This window comes from Martes martes (assembly GCF_963455335.1).
Source record: "Martes martes genome assembly, chromosome: 15".
In the NCBI taxonomy this organism is placed as follows: Eukaryota; Metazoa; Chordata; class Mammalia; order Carnivora; family Mustelidae; genus Martes; species Martes martes.
In genome coordinates this window covers 45,685,339-45,710,760 of record NC_137903.1, presented here as the reverse complement: position 1 = coordinate 45,710,760, position 25,422 = coordinate 45,685,339, and the positions used below count along the sequence as shown (strand labels likewise).

The 25,422-nt window shown below is 37.9% G+C and overlaps 1 protein-coding gene across 1 annotated transcript in view; it reads right to left on the bottom strand.

Annotated features, from left to right (window-relative positions):
- The window catches only part of AXDND1 (axonemal dynein light chain domain containing 1), a 95,887-nt gene that overhangs the window by 47,566 nt on the left and 22,899 nt on the right, over positions 1 to 25,422 (bottom strand). The window contains exons 10-14 of the mRNA XM_080823876.1: positions 13,348 to 13,488; positions 12,546 to 12,650; positions 3,326 to 3,446; positions 1,704 to 1,805; positions 28 to 191 (exon numbers count right to left, since the gene is read on the bottom strand). Of these exons, the coding sequence (XP_080680002.1) occupies positions 28 to 191; positions 1,704 to 1,805; positions 3,326 to 3,446; positions 12,546 to 12,650; positions 13,348 to 13,488 (633 nt within the window). The remainder of the gene's footprint in view (positions 1 to 27; positions 192 to 1,703; positions 1,806 to 3,325; positions 3,447 to 12,545; positions 12,651 to 13,347; positions 13,489 to 25,422) is intronic.

Here is a 25,422-nt window from a genome sequence, read left to right as displayed (position 1 = left end):
TCAAAACCAAGATTCTTGTAGACCCACCCGTCATTTCGGAGGAACTCCTGCCATTTGGTAAGACTATCCTTAATAGTTTGCAATTTCTCCCTTGTAGACTCTTCATTTTGTTCCACTTCATTTTTAAATTTATTCATTGAACTTCTCCATTTCAGTGTCAACTTCTGCAATAGTGCAAGGTCTGCAGTGTCCTAGGTAATATGCACAGAATCAAACCACTCATTCACATAACAAATACTTATCAGCATTCATTAATAATATTAATTAGTATATTAATATTATAATACTAAAGATGTCCATGAAAAATGGATCAAAATTGAGAAGGTATTCCTCTTTCAAAATATCATCATAACATCACACAGTTCCTTTGCTGGTGGATTTTCCATGGTACATAAAATATTGGAGACAAGATATTTTTCCTTTCCAACATGAGCCCAATTTCCCCATAGGACGTTCATGGGAGGTAGTGTGGTACACTGGAAAGAATAGGAATTTCTTTTTTTTTTTTTTTTTAAAGATTTTATTTATTTATTTGACAGAGAGAGAGAGAGATCACAAGCAGGCAGAGAGGGGTGGGGAGGAAGCAGGCTCCCTGCTGAGCAGAGAGCCCGATGTAGGGCTCGATCCCAGGACCCTGAGATCATGACCTGAGTTGAAGGCAGAGGCTTAACCCACTGAGCCACCCAGGTGCCCCAAGAATAGGAATTTCAAAGCCAAACAAAACCAAATGCAAATCCTAGCCAATTATTGGCTATGTAACCTTACAGGATGTTATTTAATTTATTAGGATTAATTTTTCTTATCCATAAAATAAAGACCCTAATATATATCTCACAGAACTGTTATAAGAATGAAATGACTGTTATAAGAATGAAATGAGGGGGTGCCCGGGTGGCTCAGTCTTTAAGCATCTGCCTTTGGCTCAGCTTGTGATCCCGGGGTCCTGGGATCGAACCCCGCATCAGGCTCCCTGCTCAGAGGGAAGCCTGCTTCTCCCTCTCCCACTCCCCATGCTTATGTTCCCTCTCTCGCTGTCTCTCTCTGTCAGATAAAGAAATAAAATCTTAAAAAGAAAAAGAATGAAATGAGGGACACTTGGATGGCTCAGTTGGTTAAGCATCTGCTTTTGGCTCAGGTCATGATCCCAGGGTCCTGGGATTGAGTCCCACATGGGGCTCCTTGCTCGGTGGGGAGCCTCCTTCTCCCTCTGCCTCTGCCTGCCTCTCTGCCTACTTGTGATCTCTCTCTCTGTGTCAAATAAATAAATAAAATCTTAAAAAAAAATGATATGACCAGTGTAAAGGGTATGATTCTAGAAACACACTAAATGACACTTCTCTCCTTTTCAACCAAGAGTGCTCATTGAATTTTTGCATAAAATTGCATAAAATGGATCCAGAATACCAGTATATCAATGAACACAGCTACTTACATTTTTCAGTTTAAATAATAACAAATAGAATAAGTCTATAAATAATATTTGCACTATTATTAACTTAGAGAAATTATTTAAATTGCTTTAATTAGGCTAGAAGACAAATACAAAGAAGAGCATTTATTCACATTTCCTTAGATTTTTCATTCCACTCACAATTAAGTGCAAATACAAAACTGTATTTAAAATTTACAAACTTAGCAAAGGCTTCTTATACCCTCAAAGGCTAGAGTCTCTTTTCTTATAATGTAAGTGAATTGAGCTTTACCTTGGTTGACAGCAGTATGATGAAATGCTTAGCATATTTATTCCAACCTTTTTCATTGAGGTAAAGTCTTTTGGCCAATATGACTCTGTTTTTTTCAATTACCTATTTGAAAAAAGTACAAATGAGGAATCTAAGACATTAATAAACCACTGTGATTTATTAAACCCAAACCAATTTCAAATATCAATTTTTCATTGAATCACTAATTCAGTCACAATCTTTGGTTTAAATCATGAGCTAATCTGAATGATAAATTCACGTTTTCTAAACCTACTAAACTGAAATCAAACTGAAGTATATAGCAGAGGTTCTCAAGCAGTCTGATCTCAAAACCCCTTCACACTCTTAAAAATTAGTGAAGACTCCAAAGAACTTTCATTTATATGCATTATATCTACTTGATATTCTCTATATTGAAACTTAAAACTAAAATTATTTAAAATATGTATTTGTTAATTCACTTAAACATAACAATAACTCCATTATATATTAACATAAATAGTATTTTGATACACTCATATGCAAATGAGAGTGGAAAAGGCAAATAACATTATGATGAAACTAGTTTTCACCTCATGAAAAAGGGTCTCACGTATCCCCAGCAGGTCCTTGGACCATATTTTGAGAACCACCAGTACATTGAATCAATTATATAGTCATTTAATGAATGACTGTTCTAGACACTGTGCATATAGCCATGAACAAAAGAGACAAAGTTCTTTTTTTAGGGAAGTGACATTCTAGCTGTCACTCATTTCCTATTGGAAAGGACTTTAGGGATGAGCTAACACAAAGCCTCCACAAATTCAAAGTATTTTTCCACAGAAACCGCTACAAGGGGTCAGTTCTCTATTTAAAATACTTCTAGAGTGAAGAAACTTACTTGTCTTCTTCTTTATTCCACTGAACAGGCCTACCGCTAAAAATATATTATATATTTACTATCATGATTGTTTCCTCTTGACATGGCATTTTAAAATTCTGCATCAGGATGAAACATTATATCCTAGATGAGATCTGACTATTCCAGAGGAAAATGAGACAGAAATTTGAATCTGGTGAGGGTCATAATGTGCTGTTAATTCTTAGTAAACACTACGTCCCAGGTGTGAGAATAGGCAACCAACCAGCAAACATTTCAAAAAATAGAATATTGTGGACGATGATACTTCCCAAAAGTACTATATTAGTGGCCCACAGACTGCCAAATTTTAACTCATTTGTCATCTTAGATGCCAAGGTAATAGAACCAAAATCATATACTCCTAATACGGTTACACTGTGTGAAAAAATACAAATAACTTTTCTAGTTTATTATTAGCATAAATTAAAGTTAAAGTTTTAACCTATTCACAAACAACAGAAAAAGAATTGTTGCTCATACTTCCTAGATTCTGGTGAGAAAAAGATCCCTTAACTTGGCAATAGCCAGGTACTTAATAGAGAGGAAACAAAAGAAAAAAATGTAACTTTCCTTTTTCAAGGCCCATAATAGCTACATTATTCATAAATTAAATATACATCCTCATTTTTAAAATTTTTGTCTAGATTATTGAAAATTGTGAAACAAAACTTTATTCAGTCAAAAAAGAAGTCTGAGTTATGATTCCAGATGAACCAACCTTTAGAGCCAGTTCATATGTGGCTGAGCTCCAAAGATCTCTTTCTGCCATTAACTGTTTAATATCACTCTCCATTCTTCCTCTTTGCAATGTGTATAAGTCATGGTATTCTTCTACAACCCTAAAAGAAAAATTAAAAAGTATATACAGACTTTCGTTTTTGAGAAGTCATATTTATTGCATAATTATTATGATATTAGACATTAAAAAAAACAACTTTGTTCTACAATAGGCAATTTGTTCCTTTAAAAGTCATCATAAAGTAATTATGTATTAATAAAGTATTAATACCACTAATACCAAGTGAAATAGAAGAAAAAAAAGTCACATTTCATTTATAAATTTTATAAAAGTCTTAAAGTAAAAAATTAAATATATTGTTCCCTGCTCTGAGCTCTTTTCTTCATATTGTTTATTCACTAGAATTTTCACAACATGTTATTCCAATAGAATAACAGCAGTATACCTAATTTTAAAAATCTGAATATAAAATAGAACTAGGGTTCTTTTTTATTTTTTTAAAGATTTTATTTATTTGTTTCATAGAGAGAAATCACAAGTAGGCAGAGAGGCAGGCAGAGAGAGAGGGGGAAGCAGGCTCCCCACTGAGCGGGGAGCCTGATGTGGGTCTTGATCCCAGGACCCTGAGATCATGACCTGAGCCGAAGGCAGAGGCTTAACCCACTGAGCCACCCAGGCGACCAAATTAGGGCTCTTTATTAAAGACAAAAAAACCCAGTAATTATGAGCCACTATACTTTTAAATTACATATAATGAATATTACTTAAAGAAATTCTCTACCAACCAACAAAAAGATTAAGTATAATCAAGTAAGTACCTTTTTCCTAACTATCTTTTCTTCATGTTTACCAGAATATACATTTTCCTTCTAACTTACACTAAAGCTGAGAATTAAATTAAAATTAAAAGTGCTTCTGAGATTAAATACAAACAAAGCTGTTGTAAGGGGTAGCATTTCACAAGACATTTGAAACACCTCCTCCCAAGGAATATTAACTTTGCAACAAGAATTAAAGGCCCAATACAGGAATTCCGCAAAGTGGCAGAAATAAAATCAATGCACAGAAATCAGTTGCATTTCTATACACTAACAATGAGACAGAAGAAAGAGAAATTAAGGAGTGGATCGCATTTACAATTGCACCAAAACCCGTAAGATACCTAGGAATAAACCCACCAAAGAGGCAAAAGGATCTGTACTCAGGAAACTACAGAATATTCATGAAAGAAATTGAGGAAGACACAAAGAAATGGAAAAACATTCCATGCTAGTGGATTGGAAGAACAAATATTGCGGGTTTTTTTTTTTAAGATTTTATTTACTTATTTGAGAGAGAGAGAGAAAGCGCACGTGAGCACGAACCAGGGGGAGAGGCAGAGGAAGAAGAAGACTCCCTACTGACCAGGGAGCCTGAAGAAAGGCTCAATCCAGGACTTTGGGATCATGACCTACACCAAAGGCAGACACCTAACCGACTGAGTCACCCATGTCCCCCAAGGATACTGTTAAAATGTCTATGCTTCCCAGAACAATCTATATATTCAATGCAATCCCTCTCAAAATACCATCAAGTTTTTTTTCACAGAGATGGAACAAATAATTCTAAAATTTGTATGGAACAAAACACCCCAAATAGCCAAAGGAGTGTTGAAAAAGAAAACCAAAGCTGGTGGTATCACAATTCTAGACTTCAAGCTCTATTACAAAGCTGTCATCATTAAGGCAGTATGGTACTGGCACAAAAACAGACACATAGATCAATGGAACAGAATAGAGAACCCAGAAATGGATGCTTAACTCTATGGTCAACTCATCTTTGACAAAGCAGGAAAGAATATCCAATGGAAAAAAGACAGTCTCTTCAACAAATGTTGGGAAAACTGGACAGCCACATACAGGAGAATGAAACTGAACCATTTCCTTAAACCATACACAAAAATAGTCTAAAAATGGATGAAAGACCTCAATGTGCGATATGAATCTATCAAAATCCCAGAGGAGAACACAGGCAGCAACCTCTGTGACCTCGGCCACAGCAACTTCTTGCTAGATATGTCTCTGAAGGCAAGAGAAACAAAAGCAAAAAAATGAATTATTGGGATTTCATCAAGATAAAAAGCTTTTGTACAGCAAAGGAAACAGTCAATAAAATCAAAAGGCAAATGACAGAATGGGAGAAGATATTTATAAATGTCTTCTTATCAGATATCTTATCAGATAAAGGACTAGTATCCAAAATCCATAAAGAACTTAACAAACTGAACACCCAAAGAACAAATAATCAAATCAAGAAATGGGCAGAAGACATGAACAGACATTTCTGCAAAGAAGACATCCAAATGGCCAACAGAAACATGAAAAAATGCCCAACATCACTAGGCATCAGGGAAACACAAATCAAAACCACAATGAGATACCACCTCACACCAGTCAGAATGGCTAAAATGAACAAGTCAGGAAACGACAGATGCTAGTGAGGAAGTGGAGAAAGGGGAACCCTCCTACACTGTTGGTGGGAATGCAAGCTGGTGCAGCCACTCTGGAAAACAGTATGGGGGTTCCTCAAAATGTTGAAAATAGAGCTACCCTGTGCCTAGCAATTGCACTACTGGGTATCTACCCCAAAGATACAAATGTAGTGATCCGAAGAGGCACCTGTACCCCAATGTTTATAGCAGCAATGTCCACAATAGCCCAACTATGGAAAGAGCCCAGATGTCCACTGACAGATGAATGAATAAAGAAGATGTGGTGTATATATACAATGGAATATTATGCAGCCATCAAAAAATGATATCTTGACATTTGCAATGACATGGATGGAACTACAGGGGATTATGCTAAGTGAAACAAGTCAATCAGGAAAAGACAATTATCATATGATTTCACTCATATGTGGAATTTGAGAAAAAAATAAAGGAGCCTAGAGGAAGGGAGGGAAAAATAAAACAAGATGAAACCAGAGAGGGGGAGAAACCGTAAGAGACTCTTAATCATAGGAAACAAACTAAGGGTTGCTGGAGGGGAGTGGTTGAGAGGATGGGTTAACTGGGTGATGGACATTAAGGAGGGCATGTGATGTAATGAACACTGGCTGTTATAAATGACTGATGATGAATCACTGAACTCAACCTGAAACTAATAATATACTTTATGTTAATTAATTGAATTTAAATTTAAAAAAAATTTTTTTTTAAGAATTAAAGATCTGTGGCATAGAATTCTTCTAATTTTGGTGAAAGCCAGGAACCACCAGCATCAGTTCTTGAAAGTCTTCTTTTTGGAAACTTCCATTTGTTCAGAGTAACTAATAAAAATTAATCAGCCTAGGCGTCACATAGGTGAATACACATACGAAAATTAAGGTTATATGCCCTTACAATTTGTGCACATTACTACCTGAAAGTTAGGCACTTATTTTTTTTTTTTTCAGGTAGGCTCACACCCAACATACAGACCAATGCAGGATCTGAACTCATGACCCCAAGATCAACACCTAAGCTGAGATCAAGAGTTGGACACTTAACTGATTGAGCCACCCAGGCAACCCAGACAGTGATTTTAAAAAGGGCAGACACCTTTTAATGACCCTTGTTTATAATAGCAAAAGAAAAAATTCAGAAATAACCTCCATGTCCAATAATAAGGGATTGGTCACATAAAATATATGATATAGCTCTATGATGAAAATACTCTGCAGCTAATTAAAGATCTTGTTGTTGTTAATACTCTGGTACATGGGAAGATTTTTTCATGTTGTAACATGAGATAACCCAAATGGTAAAATTATACATTCAGTTTGATCTCATGTATATAAAAAATCCATAGAAGTCGAAAAAAGAAAAATATATGAAAATATTAATAGTGTTTACTTCTGAGAGAAAGAATTATGGGTGTTCTTTTTTCCTTACTTGTTTCTATTTTCCTAATTTTCAACAAAATGTTATTATTTTATAAATTTGTTTTTTTAAGATTTTATTTATTTATTTGACATAGTGAGAGAGATCACAAGTAGGCAGAGAGGTAGGCAGAGGGAGAGGGGGAAGCAGACCCCCCACTGAGCAGAGAGCCAGATGCAGGGCTCGATCCCAGGACCCTGAGATCATAACCTGAGCCAAAGGCAGAGGCTTAACCCACTGAGCCACCCAGGCCCCCCTGTTATTATTTTTAAAAGTATTATTAAAAATTTCTAATCATACACACACAAAATCCATCCTACTTCAGATATTCTCCATTTCCTTCCCTTTTTCTCTAGCTTTAGATGTTCTTATAATGGACATTAGCATAAAAGAAGTTCTAACTTGGAGAACCTGGGTGGCTCAGTTGGTTAAGTGACTGCCTTCAGCTCAGATCATGATCCCAGGGTCCTGGGATGGAGCCCTGCATCAGGCTCCCTGCTCAGTGGAGAGCCTGATTCTCCCTCTCCCTCTGCTGCTCTGCCTGTTTGTGTCTCTTGCTCTCTCTGTCAAATAAATAAAAAAAATCTTTTTTAAAAAGTTCTAAATTATTTTTATTAATTCATTCAATAAATATCTGTTTAGTGCCTACTATATGCCAGGTACTGTTCAAAACAAAACAAAAGAAAACAAAACTTTACCCTTAGAAAGTTTAGTCAGAAGAGATAATCAACAAATAAAAAAGTAAAACATATTAAGCAGTGATAGTACAATAGAAAAAAAATCATCAGGGAAAGGGGACTGAGGGTACAAAATGTATTGTGGTTTTAAGTGGAGGGGGATGAGTAAAGGTCCAAAGGAAGGAGGGAGGAAGCTACACACTGTGGAAAGGAAGAGGAAAGGAAAGAAAGAAAGAGGAAAAGGAAAGGAAGAGGATTCCAGGCCCCAAGGTGGGAGTCTGTCTGGTATGTTCAAAGAAGAGCACACAAAGGCAGCAGGTCTGAAATAAAGTGGGAGAAGTCAGAGAAATACTGGTAGGATGAATCTTGCAAACCATTTTTAAAAAACATGGCCCTTTAAGATGGGGAGCTACTGCAGAATTTTGAGCAGAGAGATGACATTATTGGAGTCAAATTTTAAAAGATCAGACTGAAACCACATAGAACTGTAAAGACAGATGGAAATCAAGATGGATGTACTAATGCTTCAGCATTAGTTTGACTCTCTGAGTGAATGAATATTTCTCGTCTTCGTTCTTGAAGCCCCCTCCTCCATTCACTTGTGTCTCTCTGGGATCCTCTGTTCAGGGAACTTGGTATGGATGTTGAAACCTAGTAACCAGACTCACGGCCGTCACAAGACCACCTTGAAGACATGAGGAACGTGACTGGCAGCACATACCAGATTCCCAGCAAAACCACCCAGATCCTCTATCTTCCTATAAAACCCCTCAGCCTTTTCCCTGGGGTAGGTCCGCAGTTTTGAAGGCATTAGCCTGCTCTGGCCTCCTCTGCCTGGCAACGTAATAAAACTTTTTTAAGGGCCTATCTAGCCAGAGGGGCTCCACCTTGGTTGAACAGCCATTTTGGTGTTTATGCAGTAAAACTTACACTGACCCCGCCCCGCCCCCCCAGGTGAACTTATTTAAAAGCAAGTCTGGGAAACCAGTAAAATATGGTCGACCAGTCCCGATAACAGAGCCCAAATACAAGGGCGCGTCAGATCAGGTGGAGATAACAGCCCCAATGCAGGGATGAGTCGGGCCAGGTGGAGACATCCAATGAGTGGGGCGGGCGTACTGTCTCCCTAGCTACCAAGGAGTGTGGGCCCCGCCTTTTGGGTGCCTTTTGGAGGCCAATTCTGACCAAGGTGATAGGCTAGTTCAAATAGCTACTATGGGGTGAACTGTAATTCAGTTGGCACCCATGTGTGACCTAGCATGACTGCAGCTTTCTCTGTGTGTGACCAGGCTCAACCACATGGCCTTTGCTCTATAAAAATTAGTCTGTAAGGCAGGGAGGGGTAGCCCTCTCTGTAAGAGGTGGCCCTGAACGGTCGGTTTGCTTCTTGATGCTTGGCACGAAATAAAGCTTTGCTTTTCTTTTGCTTTGTATCAGTCTCGCTCCTTTGATCACAGACCTAACACTATCATTCCTCTTTCTCCCCAAACTCAGTCTTCGCATTGTAGTTTAACCCTGGGGCACAGAGGTCGGTTTTGGACAACAGTCTTGGCTGGTGTGTGGAGAAGAGACGACGGTGGTGTACAGGCGGAAGTAAAAGGCGGGTCAGAGGTTACAGCAACATGGCAGGCAAGAGATGCAAATGTCAGGAAGGGAAGCGGGGAGAACTCTGTATACGTAGTAAAAGGTGACTCTGCCGCTGGAGAGGTGAGACGTGAGAGAAAGAAGGGGATCAAGAAGGGCTCCAAGAGTTTTGGCCCCAGAAACTGGAAGGATGGAGTTGCCTTTAACTGAAATGAGATGAGGGGGAGAGGAGTAGTTTTGGGGAAAAGAACAGGAATTCAGTTTGGGAATGTTAGGCATCTAAGTAGAAGGGGTGAGGCTGTCGACCATTAAGTCTGGAATTCAAAGAGAAGATTGAAACTGGGCGTACAAATTTGTGAGAAGGGCAAAGCTCTAGATACATATTTGGGGTTTTTTGTCTTGTTTCGTTTCGTTTTAAGATTTTATTCATTAGACAGACAGAGAGAGAGAGACAGTGAGAGAGGGAACACAAGCGCAGGGAGTGGGAGATGGAGAAACAGGCTTCCCGCTGAGCAGGGAGCCTGATGCACTCCATCCCAGGACCCTGGGATCATGACCTGAGCCGAAGGCAGATGTTTAATGACTGAGCCACCCAGGCGCCCCTGTAGATACATATTTGTGAGCTGAGAATATACAGGTTGATGACACTGAAAGCCAGGAAACCGAAGAGACTCATTTAGTCAGAGAATATAGATACAGAAAATGATCCACAGAATGAACTCTCTATCATTTAGAAGTTGATGAAATGAAAAGGAATCTGCAAGAGATATCAGTAAGAAGGAGAAGAGAGTAAAGTAGGAGGAAACTGGGAGAGTGTAATATACTGAAAGACATTGTTTCAAGCAAGAGCAAGTGATCAGTTCTGATAAATGCTGCCAGTAAGTTAAATGGGAATTGAGAAGCGACCTTTGGATTAAGCAACATGAAAGTCACTAGTGACTTTGACAAGTGTGCTTTGGTGGGGTTGGGGGAGTGAAAGCCTGACTGGAGTGGGTTCAAGTGACAAAGGGAGGACCAGGAGTAGACACAGTGAATATGACAACTCTTTGAAGAAGATTATTATAAGCGGGGAGGGAGGCGGAAATGGGGCCATAGCTAGAAGGGGATATGCATGTGGTCCTAAGAGACTTAGGAGTCTTTTTGTTTTTTGGTTCTTGTTTTTGAGATGGGAGTACTTATAGCATATTTGTATACTATTGGGACTAATCCGGAGAAGAGGGAAAAATTAATGATATGGGAGAAATAGGGAATATTTGCTGAAAATATCTTGAGTAAGTATGAGGTGATGGAATAATACACAAGTGGAAAGACTGGCCTCAGAGAGGAAGAGAGAGTTCGTCCCCAGTAAAAGATGGGCACGTGCATCAGATGAGCACAGATGCAGGTGGGTGGGTACATGTAGGGGTGAGAGTTTGAGTTCTCTTCTGTTCACTTCTACTTTTTAGAAAGCAAGGTCATCGGCTCAGAAAAAGGATGGAGAGATACTATTAGAAGAAGGAGGATAGAAGACAAAGTAGAATAGTTTTCTACTAAGACCAGAAGGGTGAATCATCTACAGAAAACAGCAGTATAATCAGTACATGAAAAAAGATCAAGATACCCTTCTCATTCTAGTAAGGAATAAAACAGAATAAAAGTTAAGAATATATCTGCGAATTTAGATTTTCTATACTTTTGTGGTTTTCTTGACATTAAAAAAAAGACAGTTACTCTTTGACACATTTTTTTAAAGAGCAGACTATGCTGAATTAAAAGGATCCTAAAACAAGATATAATGTGTGGCCCTATATTGGATACTCATTTGGACAACCCAATGTAAAATATATTTTAGGAATAATTGGGAAAATTTGAATATGACCTGGGTAACTTGGAAAGTGAAACTTAACTCAAACAGGTAAACTGTTGACTTAAAAAAAAAAAAAAGGTTATATAACAGTATATACAGTATTTAAAAACAATGCATGTGTGCACACATACATAGGGAAAAAAGGATATACACTAAAGCATGTATAGCAGTAATCTATGGGTGGTGAAACTGATATTTTTAATTCATTTTTGCTTGTTTGTATTTTCTACTACAAGGCACATAAAATGCTTCTATGATAGCATAATATTATTTTTAATCAATAAAATAAGAAAAATTAAAAATCAGATATATCATTTGATAATAGATTCAAGAGCTTTCTAGTAATCAGAACTCTAACTGAAAACGAAATAGAGTAAAGGTCAGCAAACTACAGCCTGTGGGTTTAAACAGAACCTACCACTTGTGTTTTATATAGAACACAAGCTAAGAATTTTAGATTTTTAGTTTTTATATTTTAAATGGTTAAAAAAGCAATAGGATAACAGTATTTGGGGACACATGCAAAGGTTTATACCTTCACATTTCAGTGTCAGTAAATAAAGTTTTCTTGGAACACAGCCATGTTCTGGTATCGCCCTTGCCTGCTTTTACAATGTAGTAGCACACATTACAAAGGCAGAGCTGATTGAGTAGTTGCATCAGAAACCATATCTCACCACCTGACCCTTTACAGGAAAAGTTTGCTAACCTCTAAAATAGGATAAACACATTAGGATCATAGTAGATTTATTAAAATCTAAAAAAGAACTAGACTCACACTAATTAGGAAAACACAAACAAAACCCAGATACCTTTTCATACCCTTTGGACTGATAAAAGATATGGACAAAGGAGAAATCTCATGCACTGAGGAGAGGATATACTGGTTTGACTACTTTGTAGAGCATTTGGCAACATCCTAGCAAGACAAGGCCATGCAGAGCCTATGACCCAGTAATTCCACTTCTAGGGATACACCCCTGGAAAATTCACACAAGAAGACACTAATGAGATGTGTATTAAACAGTGCCTGAGGAGTTAATAAATATATTGATTAAAAGATCCTTGTATATATATTAACTCCTCCAGGCACTGTTGTAATAAAAAAGTTCAAATGTTTCTATAAAATTTTGTTTCTTCAAATAAGGTGTGAAGCATGTATGACATAAGAGCTAACATCTGGTAACTCACCTGGCATTCTTTTCAGCATCTAAAAGAGCTTGTGCCAAATCCTTGTGCGCCTTCTCTGCTTCCTTTGTTAATTTCATATCATGTGCACGAACCAGACACAGCTCCCTGAAATAGAGCGAAGAAATTTTATATCCATAGTTGAAGAGTTCCAGAAAGTTTCTACCCAGGAAATCCGATTTATACTTGGGAATCTTCTCAGTTATGTGTACATCTCTTCCTAGTTTTTACACCTTGTAAACCAAATCAAGAAATCTAGTATCCATTTAGATGGAATTATGTCAGGTTTGCCAGTGGAATCCGGTTAGCTGGAAAGGGCCGAAAGATGATGTGAAAGATCTTCTCAAATTGGGAGAAGGCAGATGCTAATAGGCAAGGCCACCAGGCTGCTCTATCCTCCCTCTGACATGCCTATCTTACCCTCTTCATTCTTGCTACCAATCATCTTGACACAGGTTACATGAGCACTAACCTTGACTGCTATGTAACGCTTATCCTCTTTTGGATTTAAACCTTAACATCCGTAATCATGGCACTGCTCTGTAAACATGATTAAGATCAACATCTCAATCCTAGAGAAAGAACAGGAATTGTCTCCCTATCAAACATACACAGAGCCCTAGTTTTGTGTTAACCTGTGTAACCCAGGTCTCTACTTCTACATCTAGTCCTTTGTGTTCTCTTCCTAAACCCCCCCAAAAGAAAAAAAGAGTCCTCACTTTTAACCATTCTACTCTTCTTTTTATTCTCTTCAGAGACACGGTTTTGACTTGTGTCTTGTGTTTAAGATAATCACAGATTTTACCTGGTCAGTTCTTCAATAACATTCTTAAAATTGTACAGCTCTTCTAGAATGCGCTGGTCCATCATTCGCTGAGTTACCAAGTCTTTGTAGAAATCAATCATCTGTCTGGCAATTTGGTCAAGCATTTGTACATACCGCTCTCTGCATGAGAAAGAAAACAAGGTATCATGCAAAAAAAAAAAAAAAGGAAAAAAGAGCCAGAAAATATATGAAAGAAAAAGTAATGTTAGGGAAAGAAATAGTAGATACTCATAAAAGATATGCAAGAAGAACAAGATAGGAAAAGAAAGGGATCTAACATGTATATTCCTGCCATGCTCACACAAGCGAATAAACTGTAGATTTTAAGCAGAGTCATAATCATTTGGAATGTAATGTCTGAGATGTAAAGCAAGAGGAGGAATCCTTTTATTTCTCCTTCTAAATTATAAACTCTATGAGGATAGAAACCATGTCTTATATATTTATGTAGAATGGGATTTTTTATAAATAGTTGAATTAATGAGTAAAAACACTTTTCCCGAGTTGTTTAAATGTCAAAAGACACCAACTGTTCAAAAATGAATAAAGACCCTAAATTCAAAGAAGCCATTTCTTTCAGTTCCAAATAAAACTAAATATTTGGAAGTGATTACAAATGAAAAATTACAAATACCATTCTAAGCAGCCTTCCTTTATATTAAAAGTGATCTAGGTGTTATATCCTAAGCCTGAGACTGGCAATTTATAATATTTTTGAATTGGAATGGCCATTTAGTTTAATATCTCACCCATAACAGAAAGAATTATCCAGGCTTTGTTTAAACACCTAGAGTCACAGAGAGTTTATCAGTTTGATATGCAGTTCATATACTGGTAAGTATCGATTTTAAACACACCTTCTTTAGGACTCCCCCCCCCCCCCAGAAATACAAGGACAAAATAATCTGAAGGGTCTTCTTATTACAATACAACTAGATCCATGACAGAGCATACTTTCGGAATCATTATTGGGCTTGCAGGAAAAGAACAGATGTCTCCAGGGGCAACAAACAAAAACTATAAACAAGATACAATAAGCTAAGAATGGACTGGGAAATGGTAATCAGTATTCACTAGGCAAACCCAAGGTCATGTTGCCCCAGTGAAAATAACAACATTGGGTGGAAAGGGTAAGATGGCAGAGTAGGAAGATTCTGAACTCACATCATCCCATGGACACACCAAGGCTGCTACTACATACAGTGCAACTTACTCTGCAAAAGACCAGAAGACGAGCAGAACAGTACTTCCGCAGCTAAAGATATAAATAAAAACCTACATGAAGAAGGGTAGGAGGGGCAGAGAGAGAATCAAGAACTAAATCCCTGGTGTGGAGACCCACAAGCAGGAGGGATATCACAGGTGTGGAGGTCCCTGCACAACCTGCCCACCCTGGCAACTGTGTCTTCCAAAGTGACTACTGTTGTATCACACCCAGCAGGTAGCCTCAGCCAGGACAGACACGCCTCCAAAGTGAGTCCTACCCCAGAGAGAGAAGGAACCAGCCCCAGCCACTGCCATGCCTACAACAGTCCCGCTGAACCTCCCAGCTGGCCATGCCAGGAGCCAGCCCCACCTACCTACAGTGCACCCACAGCAGTTATGGCCCAATCAAGAAGGTTCACACAGGGGCCATCCCTGGAGCACCTAGTTCTGGAGACCAGCGAGGATTGCGTTACTGGGTCCCACAAGATGCCTTCTACATAAGGTCACTCATTTGAGACCAGGAGACATAGCTGACCTACTTAATACATACAAACAAATACAGACTTAAACAAAACAAAGAGAGAGAAGAACATTTTCCAAATAAAACAATAAGACAAAACCGCAGAAAAAGAACTAAATGAAACAGAGATAAGCAACCTACCTGATAATGAGTTCAAAGTAATGGTTATTAAGATGCTTGGGAGAAGAGTGTATGAACTCATTACGAATTTCAACAAAGACAGAAAATATTAAAAAAAAAAATGAGAGCTGAAGAATAACTGAAAAGAAAAATACACTAAAGGGAATCCAAAGCAGATAAGAGGATGCAGAATGGCTCAGAAATCTACAGACGAGGTAGTGAAAATCATCTGAGGTGAACAGCAAAAAGAAAAAAGAATTTAAAAAATGAGGACAGGGTAATGGACCACTAGGCAACATCAAATGCACTAACATTCACATTATAGGGGTCTCAGAAGGAGGAGAGAGAGAAAGGGGCAGAAAACTGATTTGAATAAATAATAGCTCAAAAATTCTGTAATCTGAGGAAGGAAACAGACATCCAGATCCAGAAAACACAAAGAGCCCCAAAAAAGATGAACCCAAAGAGGTCTGTACCAATGCACATATTAATTAAAATGCCAAAAACTAAAGAAAAAGAGAGAATATTAAAAACAGCAAGAGAAAAACTAGTTATGTACAAGAAAACACCCATAAGTGTAGCAGATAACTTTTCAGCAGAAACCCTGCTAGCCAACAGGAGTGACTTGATATATTCAAAGTGCTGAAAGGAAAAAACTGACAACCAAGGATAGTCTACCTGGTAAGGTTATCATTCAGAACTGAAGGAGAGCTAAAGAGACAAACAAAAATTAAAGGAATTCATCACCACTAACCCGGCCTTACAAGAAATTTTAAAGGGACTTCTTTAACCAAAAAAGGACGGGCCACAAGTAGAAATAAGAAAATTATGAAATAAAAAAATTCACTGGTAAAAGCAAGCATATGCTAAAGGTAATATACCAATCACTTACAAAGTAGAATTAAGGTTAACAATAAAAGCAATAAATCAATTATATCTATAATAATTAATTAAGGGATACATAAAATTAAAAATGTCAAACATGATGTCAAATACATAAAGGGCTGCGTGGGGAGTTTTAATTTAAACAACTGTCACCTGCCACCTTAATGCAGTAGGCATCGTGTCAGTCTCATAAACAACTGTCAAGTTAAAGTAGACTATTAATGGGGCACCTGGGTGGTTAAGATGGTTAAGCATCTGCCTTCAGCTCAGGTTATGATCTCCTGGTCCTGGAGGTCAGAATCTCCTGGTCCCATGTCAGGATCCTGGCTCAGCGGGGAATCTATGGGGACACTGCTTCTCCTTCTGCCTCTCCGCCCCTGCTCACATTCTCTCTCTCAAATGAATAAGATCTTTTAAAGCAATAAACAAATAAAATAAAATAGACTGTTAAGGGGAACCTGGGGCTCACTTGGTTAAGTGTCAGACTCTTGATTTTGGCTCAGGTCAGGATCTCAGGGTTGTGAGATTGCTGCGTGAGCCTGCTTAAGATTCTCTCATGCTCTCTCTCTCTGTCCCTCCCCTGCTCACATGTACAGGCACATGCTCTCTCTTAAATAAATAAATAAATCAGACTATTAAATAAAAAGGTCTTTTAAAAAAATTTTTTATTTAGTTATTTGACAGAGCAAGAGAGCACAAGCAGGGGGAGCAGCAGAGGGAGAGGGATCACGACCCAAGCCAAAGACAGACCCTTAACCAAGTGAGCCACCCAGGTGCCCCTACAAAGGGTGTTATATATAAACCTCATGATCATCACAGATCATGATCTCAGGGTCATGAGATTAAGCCTCATGTCAGGCTCTGCACTGGGCATGAAGCCTGCTTAAGATTCTCTCTCTCCCCCTCTCCCTCTGCCTCTCTCTTGCTCAGGAGCACATGCATGCTCTCTCTCAAATAAATAAATAAATATTTAAAGTAAGTAAATAAATAAATACCTGTTAAATACATAGGGTATTACAGATAAACCTCATGGTAACCACAAACCAAAAACTTCTAATAAATAGGGGTGCCTGGGTGGCTTAGTCATTAAGCATCTGCCTTCATCAGCTCAGGTCCTAATCCTAGGTTCTGGGCTTGAGAACCACACTGGACTCCCTGCTCGGCAGGAAGTCTGCTTCTCTCTCTCCCACTCCCCCTGCTTGTTTTCCTGTTCTCACTGTCACTCTCTCTGTCAAGTAAATAAATAAAATCTTTTTTAAAACTATAATAAATACACAAGAAACCATAAAGAGAAAGGAATCCAAGCATAATACCAAAGAAAATCATCAAATTGCACGAGAAGAAAGGAACAGAGAAGAACTATAAAAAGAACCAGAGGGTGCCTGGCTGGCTCAGTCAGTAAGCATGCAACTCTTGATCTTGGGGATCTAAGTTTGAGCCTCATGTTAGGTGTAGAAATAAAAATAAAATCTTTGAAGAAAAAAAAAGAGCCAGAAACAATTAATAAAATTGCAGTAAGTACAAACTTATCAATAATTACTTTAAATTTAAATGAATTTATTTTGGTTCCAACCAAAATAAATAAATTAAATAAATAAATAATAAATACAGTAAAATAGAAGACTCCTATATGCTGCCTACAAGAGACTCACTTGAAATACAAAGACATATACAAAATGAAAGTGAAGGGATGAAAGAAGGTATTCCACGCAAATGGAAATGAAAAGAAGCTGTGGTAGCAATACTTATATCACACAAAATAGACTTTACAACAACGAACATAACAAGGGACATGTATAGCATTACATAATGATAAAGGGAACAATTCAACAACAGGATACAGCAATTTATTTCTCAACAAATTCAACAACCTAGAAGTAGAAGTAGAAACATACAATCTTCCCAGACTCAAGCAGGAAGAAATAGAAAATCTAAACAGATTAATTACTAGTAATTAAATTGAATCAATAAACAAACAAAAAAAAATCTCAAAACCAACAGAAGTCAGGATCAGAGGTGAATTCTACCAAACATGTAAAGAAGAGTTAATATCTATTCTCCAAACTATTCCAAAAAATGAAAATGGAAGAATTGTTTCAAATCCATTCGATAAGGGCAGCATTACCCAGATAGCAAAACTAAAAACACCACAAAAGAAAAAGAAAAGAAAATTAGAAGCCAATATCCCTAAGGAACACATATACAAAAATCCTCAGCAAAATATTAGCAAACTGAATTCAACAATACATTAAAAGGATCATCCACCACAATCAAGTGCAATTTATTCCAGAAATGCAAGGATGGGTCAGTATCTACAAATCAGTGTGATATACCACCTCAACAAAATGGAGGATAAAAACGATATATGGTCATCTCAATAGATGCAGAAATATCATTTGGCAAGTTCAACATCCATTCATGATAAAATCTCTCAATAAAATGATATAAATATAAATAATAAATAAATTTAATAAATTAAATAAAATTAAATAAATTAAATAAAAATTAAAAAATAAAAAAAAATAAAACTCAATATAATAATGGCTATCTATGACAAACCCACAGCTAACATACTCAATGGTGAAAAGGTGAAAGCTTTTCTCTAAGATCTATAACAAGACAAGTGTGTTTACTCTCACCACTTTTATTAAACATAGTACAAGAAGTCCTAGCCATAGCAATCAGACAAGAAACAAAAACAAAGGCACTCAAATTAGTAAGGAAGAAATAAAACTGTCACTATTTGCAGATGATATAATACTAAATATAGAAAACCCTAAAGACTCCACGAAAAACTATTAGAATAAATGAACTCAGCCAATCTGCAGGATATAAAATTAACATACAGAAATGAGTTGTATTTTTATATACTAATAAACTAGCAGAAAGAGAAATTAAGAAAACAATCCTATTTACAATTGCTCCAAAATAACAAAATACCTAGGAATAAATTTTACCAAGGAGGTAGAAGACCTATATTATAAAAACTGTATGATACTGATGAAAAAAATTTAAAGCAACACAAACAGAAAGATATACCCTGCTCATGGATTGGAAGAATTAATATCATTAAAATATCCATTTTGCCCAAAGCAATCTACAGATTCAATGAAATCTCTATCAAAATACTAACAACAGGGAGGCCTGGGTGGCTCAGTCAGTTAAGCATCTGTCTTCATCTTGGGTCATAATCCTGGGGTCCTGGGATCAAGTCCCATCTTGGTAGGGGGTTTCCCAATCAGCAGGGAGTCTTCTTCTCCCTCCCCCTGCCCTGCTTATGCGCTTGCTCTCTCACTCTCTCTCTCAAATAAATAAATAAAAATCTTTTTAAAAAAACTAATAATATTTTTCACAGAATTAGAACAAATAATCCTAAATTCATACGGAACCGCAAAAGACCCTGAAGAGCCAAAGCAACCTTGAGAAAGAAGAATAAAGCTGAAGGTATCACACTCCCAGATTTCCAATTATTCTGCAATGCATTAGTAATCACAACCACGTGGTACTAGCACAAAAACAGACACACAGATCAGTAGAATAAAACAGAGAACCCAGAAATAAACTGACATCAATATAGTCAATAAATCTACGACAAAGGAAGCAAGAATACACAATGGGGAAAACACAGTCTCTTTGATAAGTAGTCTCGAGAAAACTGGACAAACATAGCAAAAGAACGAAAGCAGACCACTTTCTTACACCATATACAAAAATTACCTCAAAATTGATTAAAGACTTAAATGTGAGCCCTAAAATCATAAAACACCTAAAAAGGGGGCACGCACCTGGGTGGCTCAGTGGGTTAAGCCTCTGCCTTTGGCTTAGGTCATGATCTCAGGGTCCTGGAATCAAGCCCGGCATCGGGCCGTCTGCTCAGCGGTGAGTCTGCTTCCTCCTCTCTCTCTGCCTTGCCTCTCTGTCTACCTGTGATCTCTCTCTGTCAAATAAATAAAATCTTTAAAAAAAAAAAACCCTAAAAAAAAAAAAAGCCATAATGTCTCCCAACATCAGTCTTAGCAATATTTTTTTGGATTTATCTCTTCAGAAAAGGAAACAAAAACAAAAATAAGCAAGTGGGACTATACCAGAATAAAAAGCTTTTGCACAGTGAAGGAAATCATCAATGAAATGAAAGGCAATCTACTAAATGGGAGATATTTGCAAATGATATACGCAATAAGGAGCTAATATCCAAAATGCATAAAGAAATCATACAACTTAACACTAATAAAACAATCTGATTTAAAAATGGGCAGAAGGGGGGCGCCTGGGTGGCTCAGAGGGTTAAGCCTCTTCCTTCGGCTCAGGTCATGATCTCAGGGTCCTGGGATCGAGCCCCGCATCCGGCTCTCTGCTCCGTGGGGAGCCTGCTTCCTCCTCTCTGCCTTCCTCTCTGCCTACTTGTGCTCTCTGTCTGTCAAATAAATAAATAAAATCTTAAAAAAAAAAATGGGCAGAAGGGGCACCTGGTTGGCTCATTTAGTTAAGCATCTGCCTTTGGCTCAGGTCATGATCAGGGTTCTGGGATTGAGCCCCACATCAGGTTCCCTGCTCTTGGGAAGCCTGCTTCTCTCTGTCCTCCCCATTCATGTGCTCATTCTCTCTCTCATATAAACAAACAAATAAATCTAAGGAAAGAAAGAAAGGAGAAAGAAAGAAATTGGCAGAAGACATGAATAGACCCTTTTCAAACGATACATACAGGTGTACAAAAAGCACATGAAAATATGTTCAACATCACTAAATCATAAGGGAAATACATATCAAAACCACAATGAGACATCACCTCACACCTGTCAGAATGGCTAGAATCAAAAAGACCCAAGATAACAAGTGTTGGTGAGGATGTGGAGAAAAAGGAACCAGCAAGCATTGTCGGTGAGAATGTAAATTGGTGCAGCACTATGAAAGTAATATGGGGGCTCCTCAAAAAATTAAAAATTAAAATACCATATGATCTAGTAATTCCACTTCTAAATATTTACCTTAAGAACACAAAAATACTAATTTGAAAATATATATGCACTCCTATATTTATCGTAGCATTATTTGCAAAAACCAAAACATAGAAGCAACCTAAGTATTGAAAGATGAATGGTAAGAGATAAAGAAATGGTGGTGAAAAAATAAATAAATAAATAAATAACATAATAAATCAATAAAAATAAAAAAGAAATGGTGGTGTGTATAAAACAATATTATTCAGCCATTTAAAAAAGGAAGTCCTACTATTCATGATATGAACGGACCTAAAGGGTATTATGCTAGGTGACATAAGTCAGAGAGAGAGAGACAAGTACCATTTGATTTCATTCATATGTGGGATCTAAAAAACAAAACAAAGAAAACAGAAACAGACTCAAATACAGAGAACAAACTGGTGGTCGCCAGAGGGGAAGGTGCAAAGGACTAGGCAAAACAGTTGAAGGGGACACTAAGAAGTACAGACTCCCAGTTATGAAGTAAATAAGTCATGAGGATGTAAAGTGCAGCACAGGAAATATAGTCAAAAATATTACATTAACTTTATGATGATTTATCATGGAGAATATCTCGTAATATATACATAGTTTCAAATCACTATGTTGTACACCTAACACTAATATAATATTGTAGTCAACTATACTTCAATTAAAAATAAATAAATAATTTTTTAAAAAATACCAACATTGAGGGATACCTGGGTGGCTCAGTCAGTTAAGCTGCCTTTGGCTCAGGTCATGATCCCACAGTCCTGGGCTGTTTCCGGCCTCCCTGTTTCCGGGCTCCCTGTTCAGCAGGAAGTATGTTTCTCCCTCTCCTTCTGCCCCTCCTACCCCACTTGTGCTCTCTCTCAAATAAATAAATAAAATCTTTAAAAAAATAAAAAGTATTTAATTATTTGTCAGAGAAAGAAAGAGCACAAGCAGAGGCAGAGGGGCAGAGGCAGAGGGAGAAGCAGGCTCCCTGCTGAGGAAGGAGCCTGATGTGGGACTCAATCCCAGGACCCTGGGATCATGATCTGAGCCGAAGGCAGACGCTTAACTGACTGAGCCAGCCAGGCGCCTAATAAATAAAATCTTAAAAAAAAAAAAAAATACCAACACTGTGTCCAAGACTAAGCCTTGGACCAGCTTCAAGGTAGAAGACCTGAGTGTTGACCACTATATGAAGCGAGGATTCCAGAAGGAAGAAAATGGAGATCCTCTCTTCAAGAAGCACCCATGGTTTCATGATTAAGATTAGCCAAATGTTACCTATAAAAGCAAATACTGCAAAATACTCATTTAAATAAATCATCGCAAACGAGACTCAAAAGAAACAACAGTCATTTTAGTCACTAATAGTTTTCATATATTAGAAGTATGAGATTTAAAATATAAAACTATGCAGAAAATGTTTGAGAAATGCAAGACTGAATCTATAAATAAGCAATAAAAAACATATTAACTATGATGAGAAAGATATGGAAACAAACCAACAGAAAACTCTTAGATGGGAAGTATAATTACTGAATTGTAAAACTCAAAAGATGGGTTTTGGAATAGATGCACCTAAAGGGGTTTATTATTGTCTTCAGAAAAACTACCCAGAGGGGCGCCTGGGTGGCTCAGTGGGTTAAAGCCTCTGCCTTCAGCTCAGGTCATAATCCCAGGGTTCTGGGATCGAGCCCCGCATCGGGCTCTCTGCTCAGCAGGAAGCCTGCTTCCTCATCTCTCTCTGCCTGCCTCTCTGCCTACTTGTGCTCTCTGTCTGTCAAATAAATAAAATCTTAAAAAAGAAAAAAAAGAAAAACAACCCAGAATGCAGCACAGAGACAAGGAGATGGAAATGAGGAAAAAGATATTAAGAGACAAAAAGCATAGGATGAAAGCATCCAATATAAATCTAATCAGAGTTCCAGAAAGAGAAAACAGAGAAAATGGAAAACAGACATTTATCGAGGAAATCATCATTGATAATTTTGCAAAACTCACTGAGGATATTAATCTATAATAGGATTGTGGAATAGAAATAGGTACAGGAAAAAAAAAAAAAAGAAATCCGGAGAAACTAAACATACTCTCCTGCATGAAATAACAACCACCAAAAAAAGACAAAGTATGCGGAACAATTTCCAAGACACGTGTGACAGAAAAATTTTCAAGACACTGCACATAAGGCACTAAAAGAAAGTAATCACTGACCAGAAGTAAATAAAGTAAGCCCTATGATTGTCCCATCTTTCGGGCTTGAAAGGCCAAAGTACAAGGACAAAGAACCCAGGAGAAACCCAGTGGATTCTGGGTTACGGAGACAGAGCTAAGAGTCTAGGGAGAGAAAGAGGACAGGGTACCAGAAGGAAAAGAGCTGTATAGGAAGATCCTCTGGCGGTCTGCAGAGGGTCCTTCTCAAGTATTCAGCTAAGTAATGATCAGAGGATCAATATGATGAAACTGTCTGAAGCCGGGGAAAGAGCCAGCTACAAGGATCAATAACTAAGAGCATCCAGCATTCACAGGTGGCTCGAAATAGTGCTGGTTCCAACTAGTCAGACTGGAAAAACTTACGATTCATGGGTCATTGGACATAGTACGAAGAAGAGTCTTGCCTAAGTATTCAGAAATAATTAGCCCTAAATTAAGCACTGTTCTGGTCCCACCTAAAGGCCCAAAAGGATCAAATTATTTTCAAGTAGCTTCATCATGTTTCAGATCAAAGTTCAAGAATATTTTTAAAGAAATAGAAAAAGGCACAGCATCCAATAAAACTAAAATTCACAATGCCTGCCATCCAGTCATATTTATGAGTCATGCAAAAAAGTCAGAAAACACATTTATGAAGAGAAAAAAACTGACCCAGAACTGGCATAAATGTTAGAATTAACAGACACGGATATTAAAAGCTGGAGGATTCAGATTCTAGGAAATAGTTTCCATGAACTTGGGTGGCACAGAAAATTGACCTGCCAGGGTTCCAGAGAGAGCCTGAGGAGATTTGCGTACAGAAGTGTCAGGAAACAGCCCACCAGGTACAGGAGCTTGTACTGGTGGAGGACACCTCGCTGCTTCAATTCCCTTGGGAGCCCCCTGGCCCCTACATAAAGTGGTTTCTGGAAAAGTTAAAGCCTGAAGGTCTCTGCCAGCTCCTGGCTGGGTTTGAGGACAGACTTGTCTGTGTGCTCTACACATTTGTGCTCAGCACCAAGGACCCCAGCAAGCCAGTGCCCCTGTTCAGGGGCCAGATCGTGGTGCTCCAAGGCCTTCAGGACTTTGGCTGGGACCCCTGCTTTCAGTCTGATGGATACAAGCAGACATATGCAAAGATGCCCAGAGCTGAGAAGAAAGTCGCCTTCCATCACTTCCAGGCCCTGCCTGAGCTACAAAAACACTTCTGCAGCTCGACTTTTCTGGTAGACATTGATGATTGCCCTGGCTGGGGATCTGGGGAAGACTAGCCTGAAACCTCCCCCATCAGTCAGCACTCCTCCAAGTATTGCCTTCAGGGTTACCACTTCCTAAGAGTGTTGAGACAGCCTCACCAGCCCTGTTTGGAGGAGAAGTTGGCTCTGCTTGGAGAAACTTTGGGTAGGGACATCATTATCATGTCTTTGAGGATTCAATGGTCCCTCCCACAGCTTCCTGACCTGGAATCCTGAAAGGACCTTGGATGTTAAACTGGCCATGGCAGGATTGAGGGTTTGGGAAGAACCACACAAACACCCCAGATGTTTTTAAACTGCAGCAAATAAAAATACTGAAAGCACTTGCTTCCAATATAAAATGGATATATCAGCTTTGAGGGGAAAAAAACTATAACTATATTCTCTATGTTTGCACTGTTAAGTAGAGACATGGAAGATATTTTTGAAAAGACCCAAACTGAGCTTTTAGAGATGAAAACTACAATGTCTGAGTTGAACATCATTGGATAGGATTAAAAGCAGATTAGATAGATACTGCAGAAGAAAAGATTAGTAAACTTGAAGATAGAGCAATAGAAACTATCCAAAATGAACAGAAAAATATTTTTTAAATATGAAAAAATGTTCAAAGCATCAGTGATCCCTGGGACTATCTCTTTATTCATGGCCTGATGTATAAGTAAATGGACTCCCCTGAAAAGGGAGGAGGGCAGAAAAAATACTTGGAAGAAAAACTAGCCAAAAAACTCCTATATTTGATGAAAAACATAAATTCACAAATCCAAAAAGCTCGATGAACACCAAGCACTAGAAACATGAAGAAAATTACACCAAGGTGTATCATAATCAAATTGCTCAAAAGCAATGATATGACGCTCACAATTCAGTGAATTCTACAAAATAATGGTCAGAAAACATTTCAGCAGTTAAAGTGAGGTGT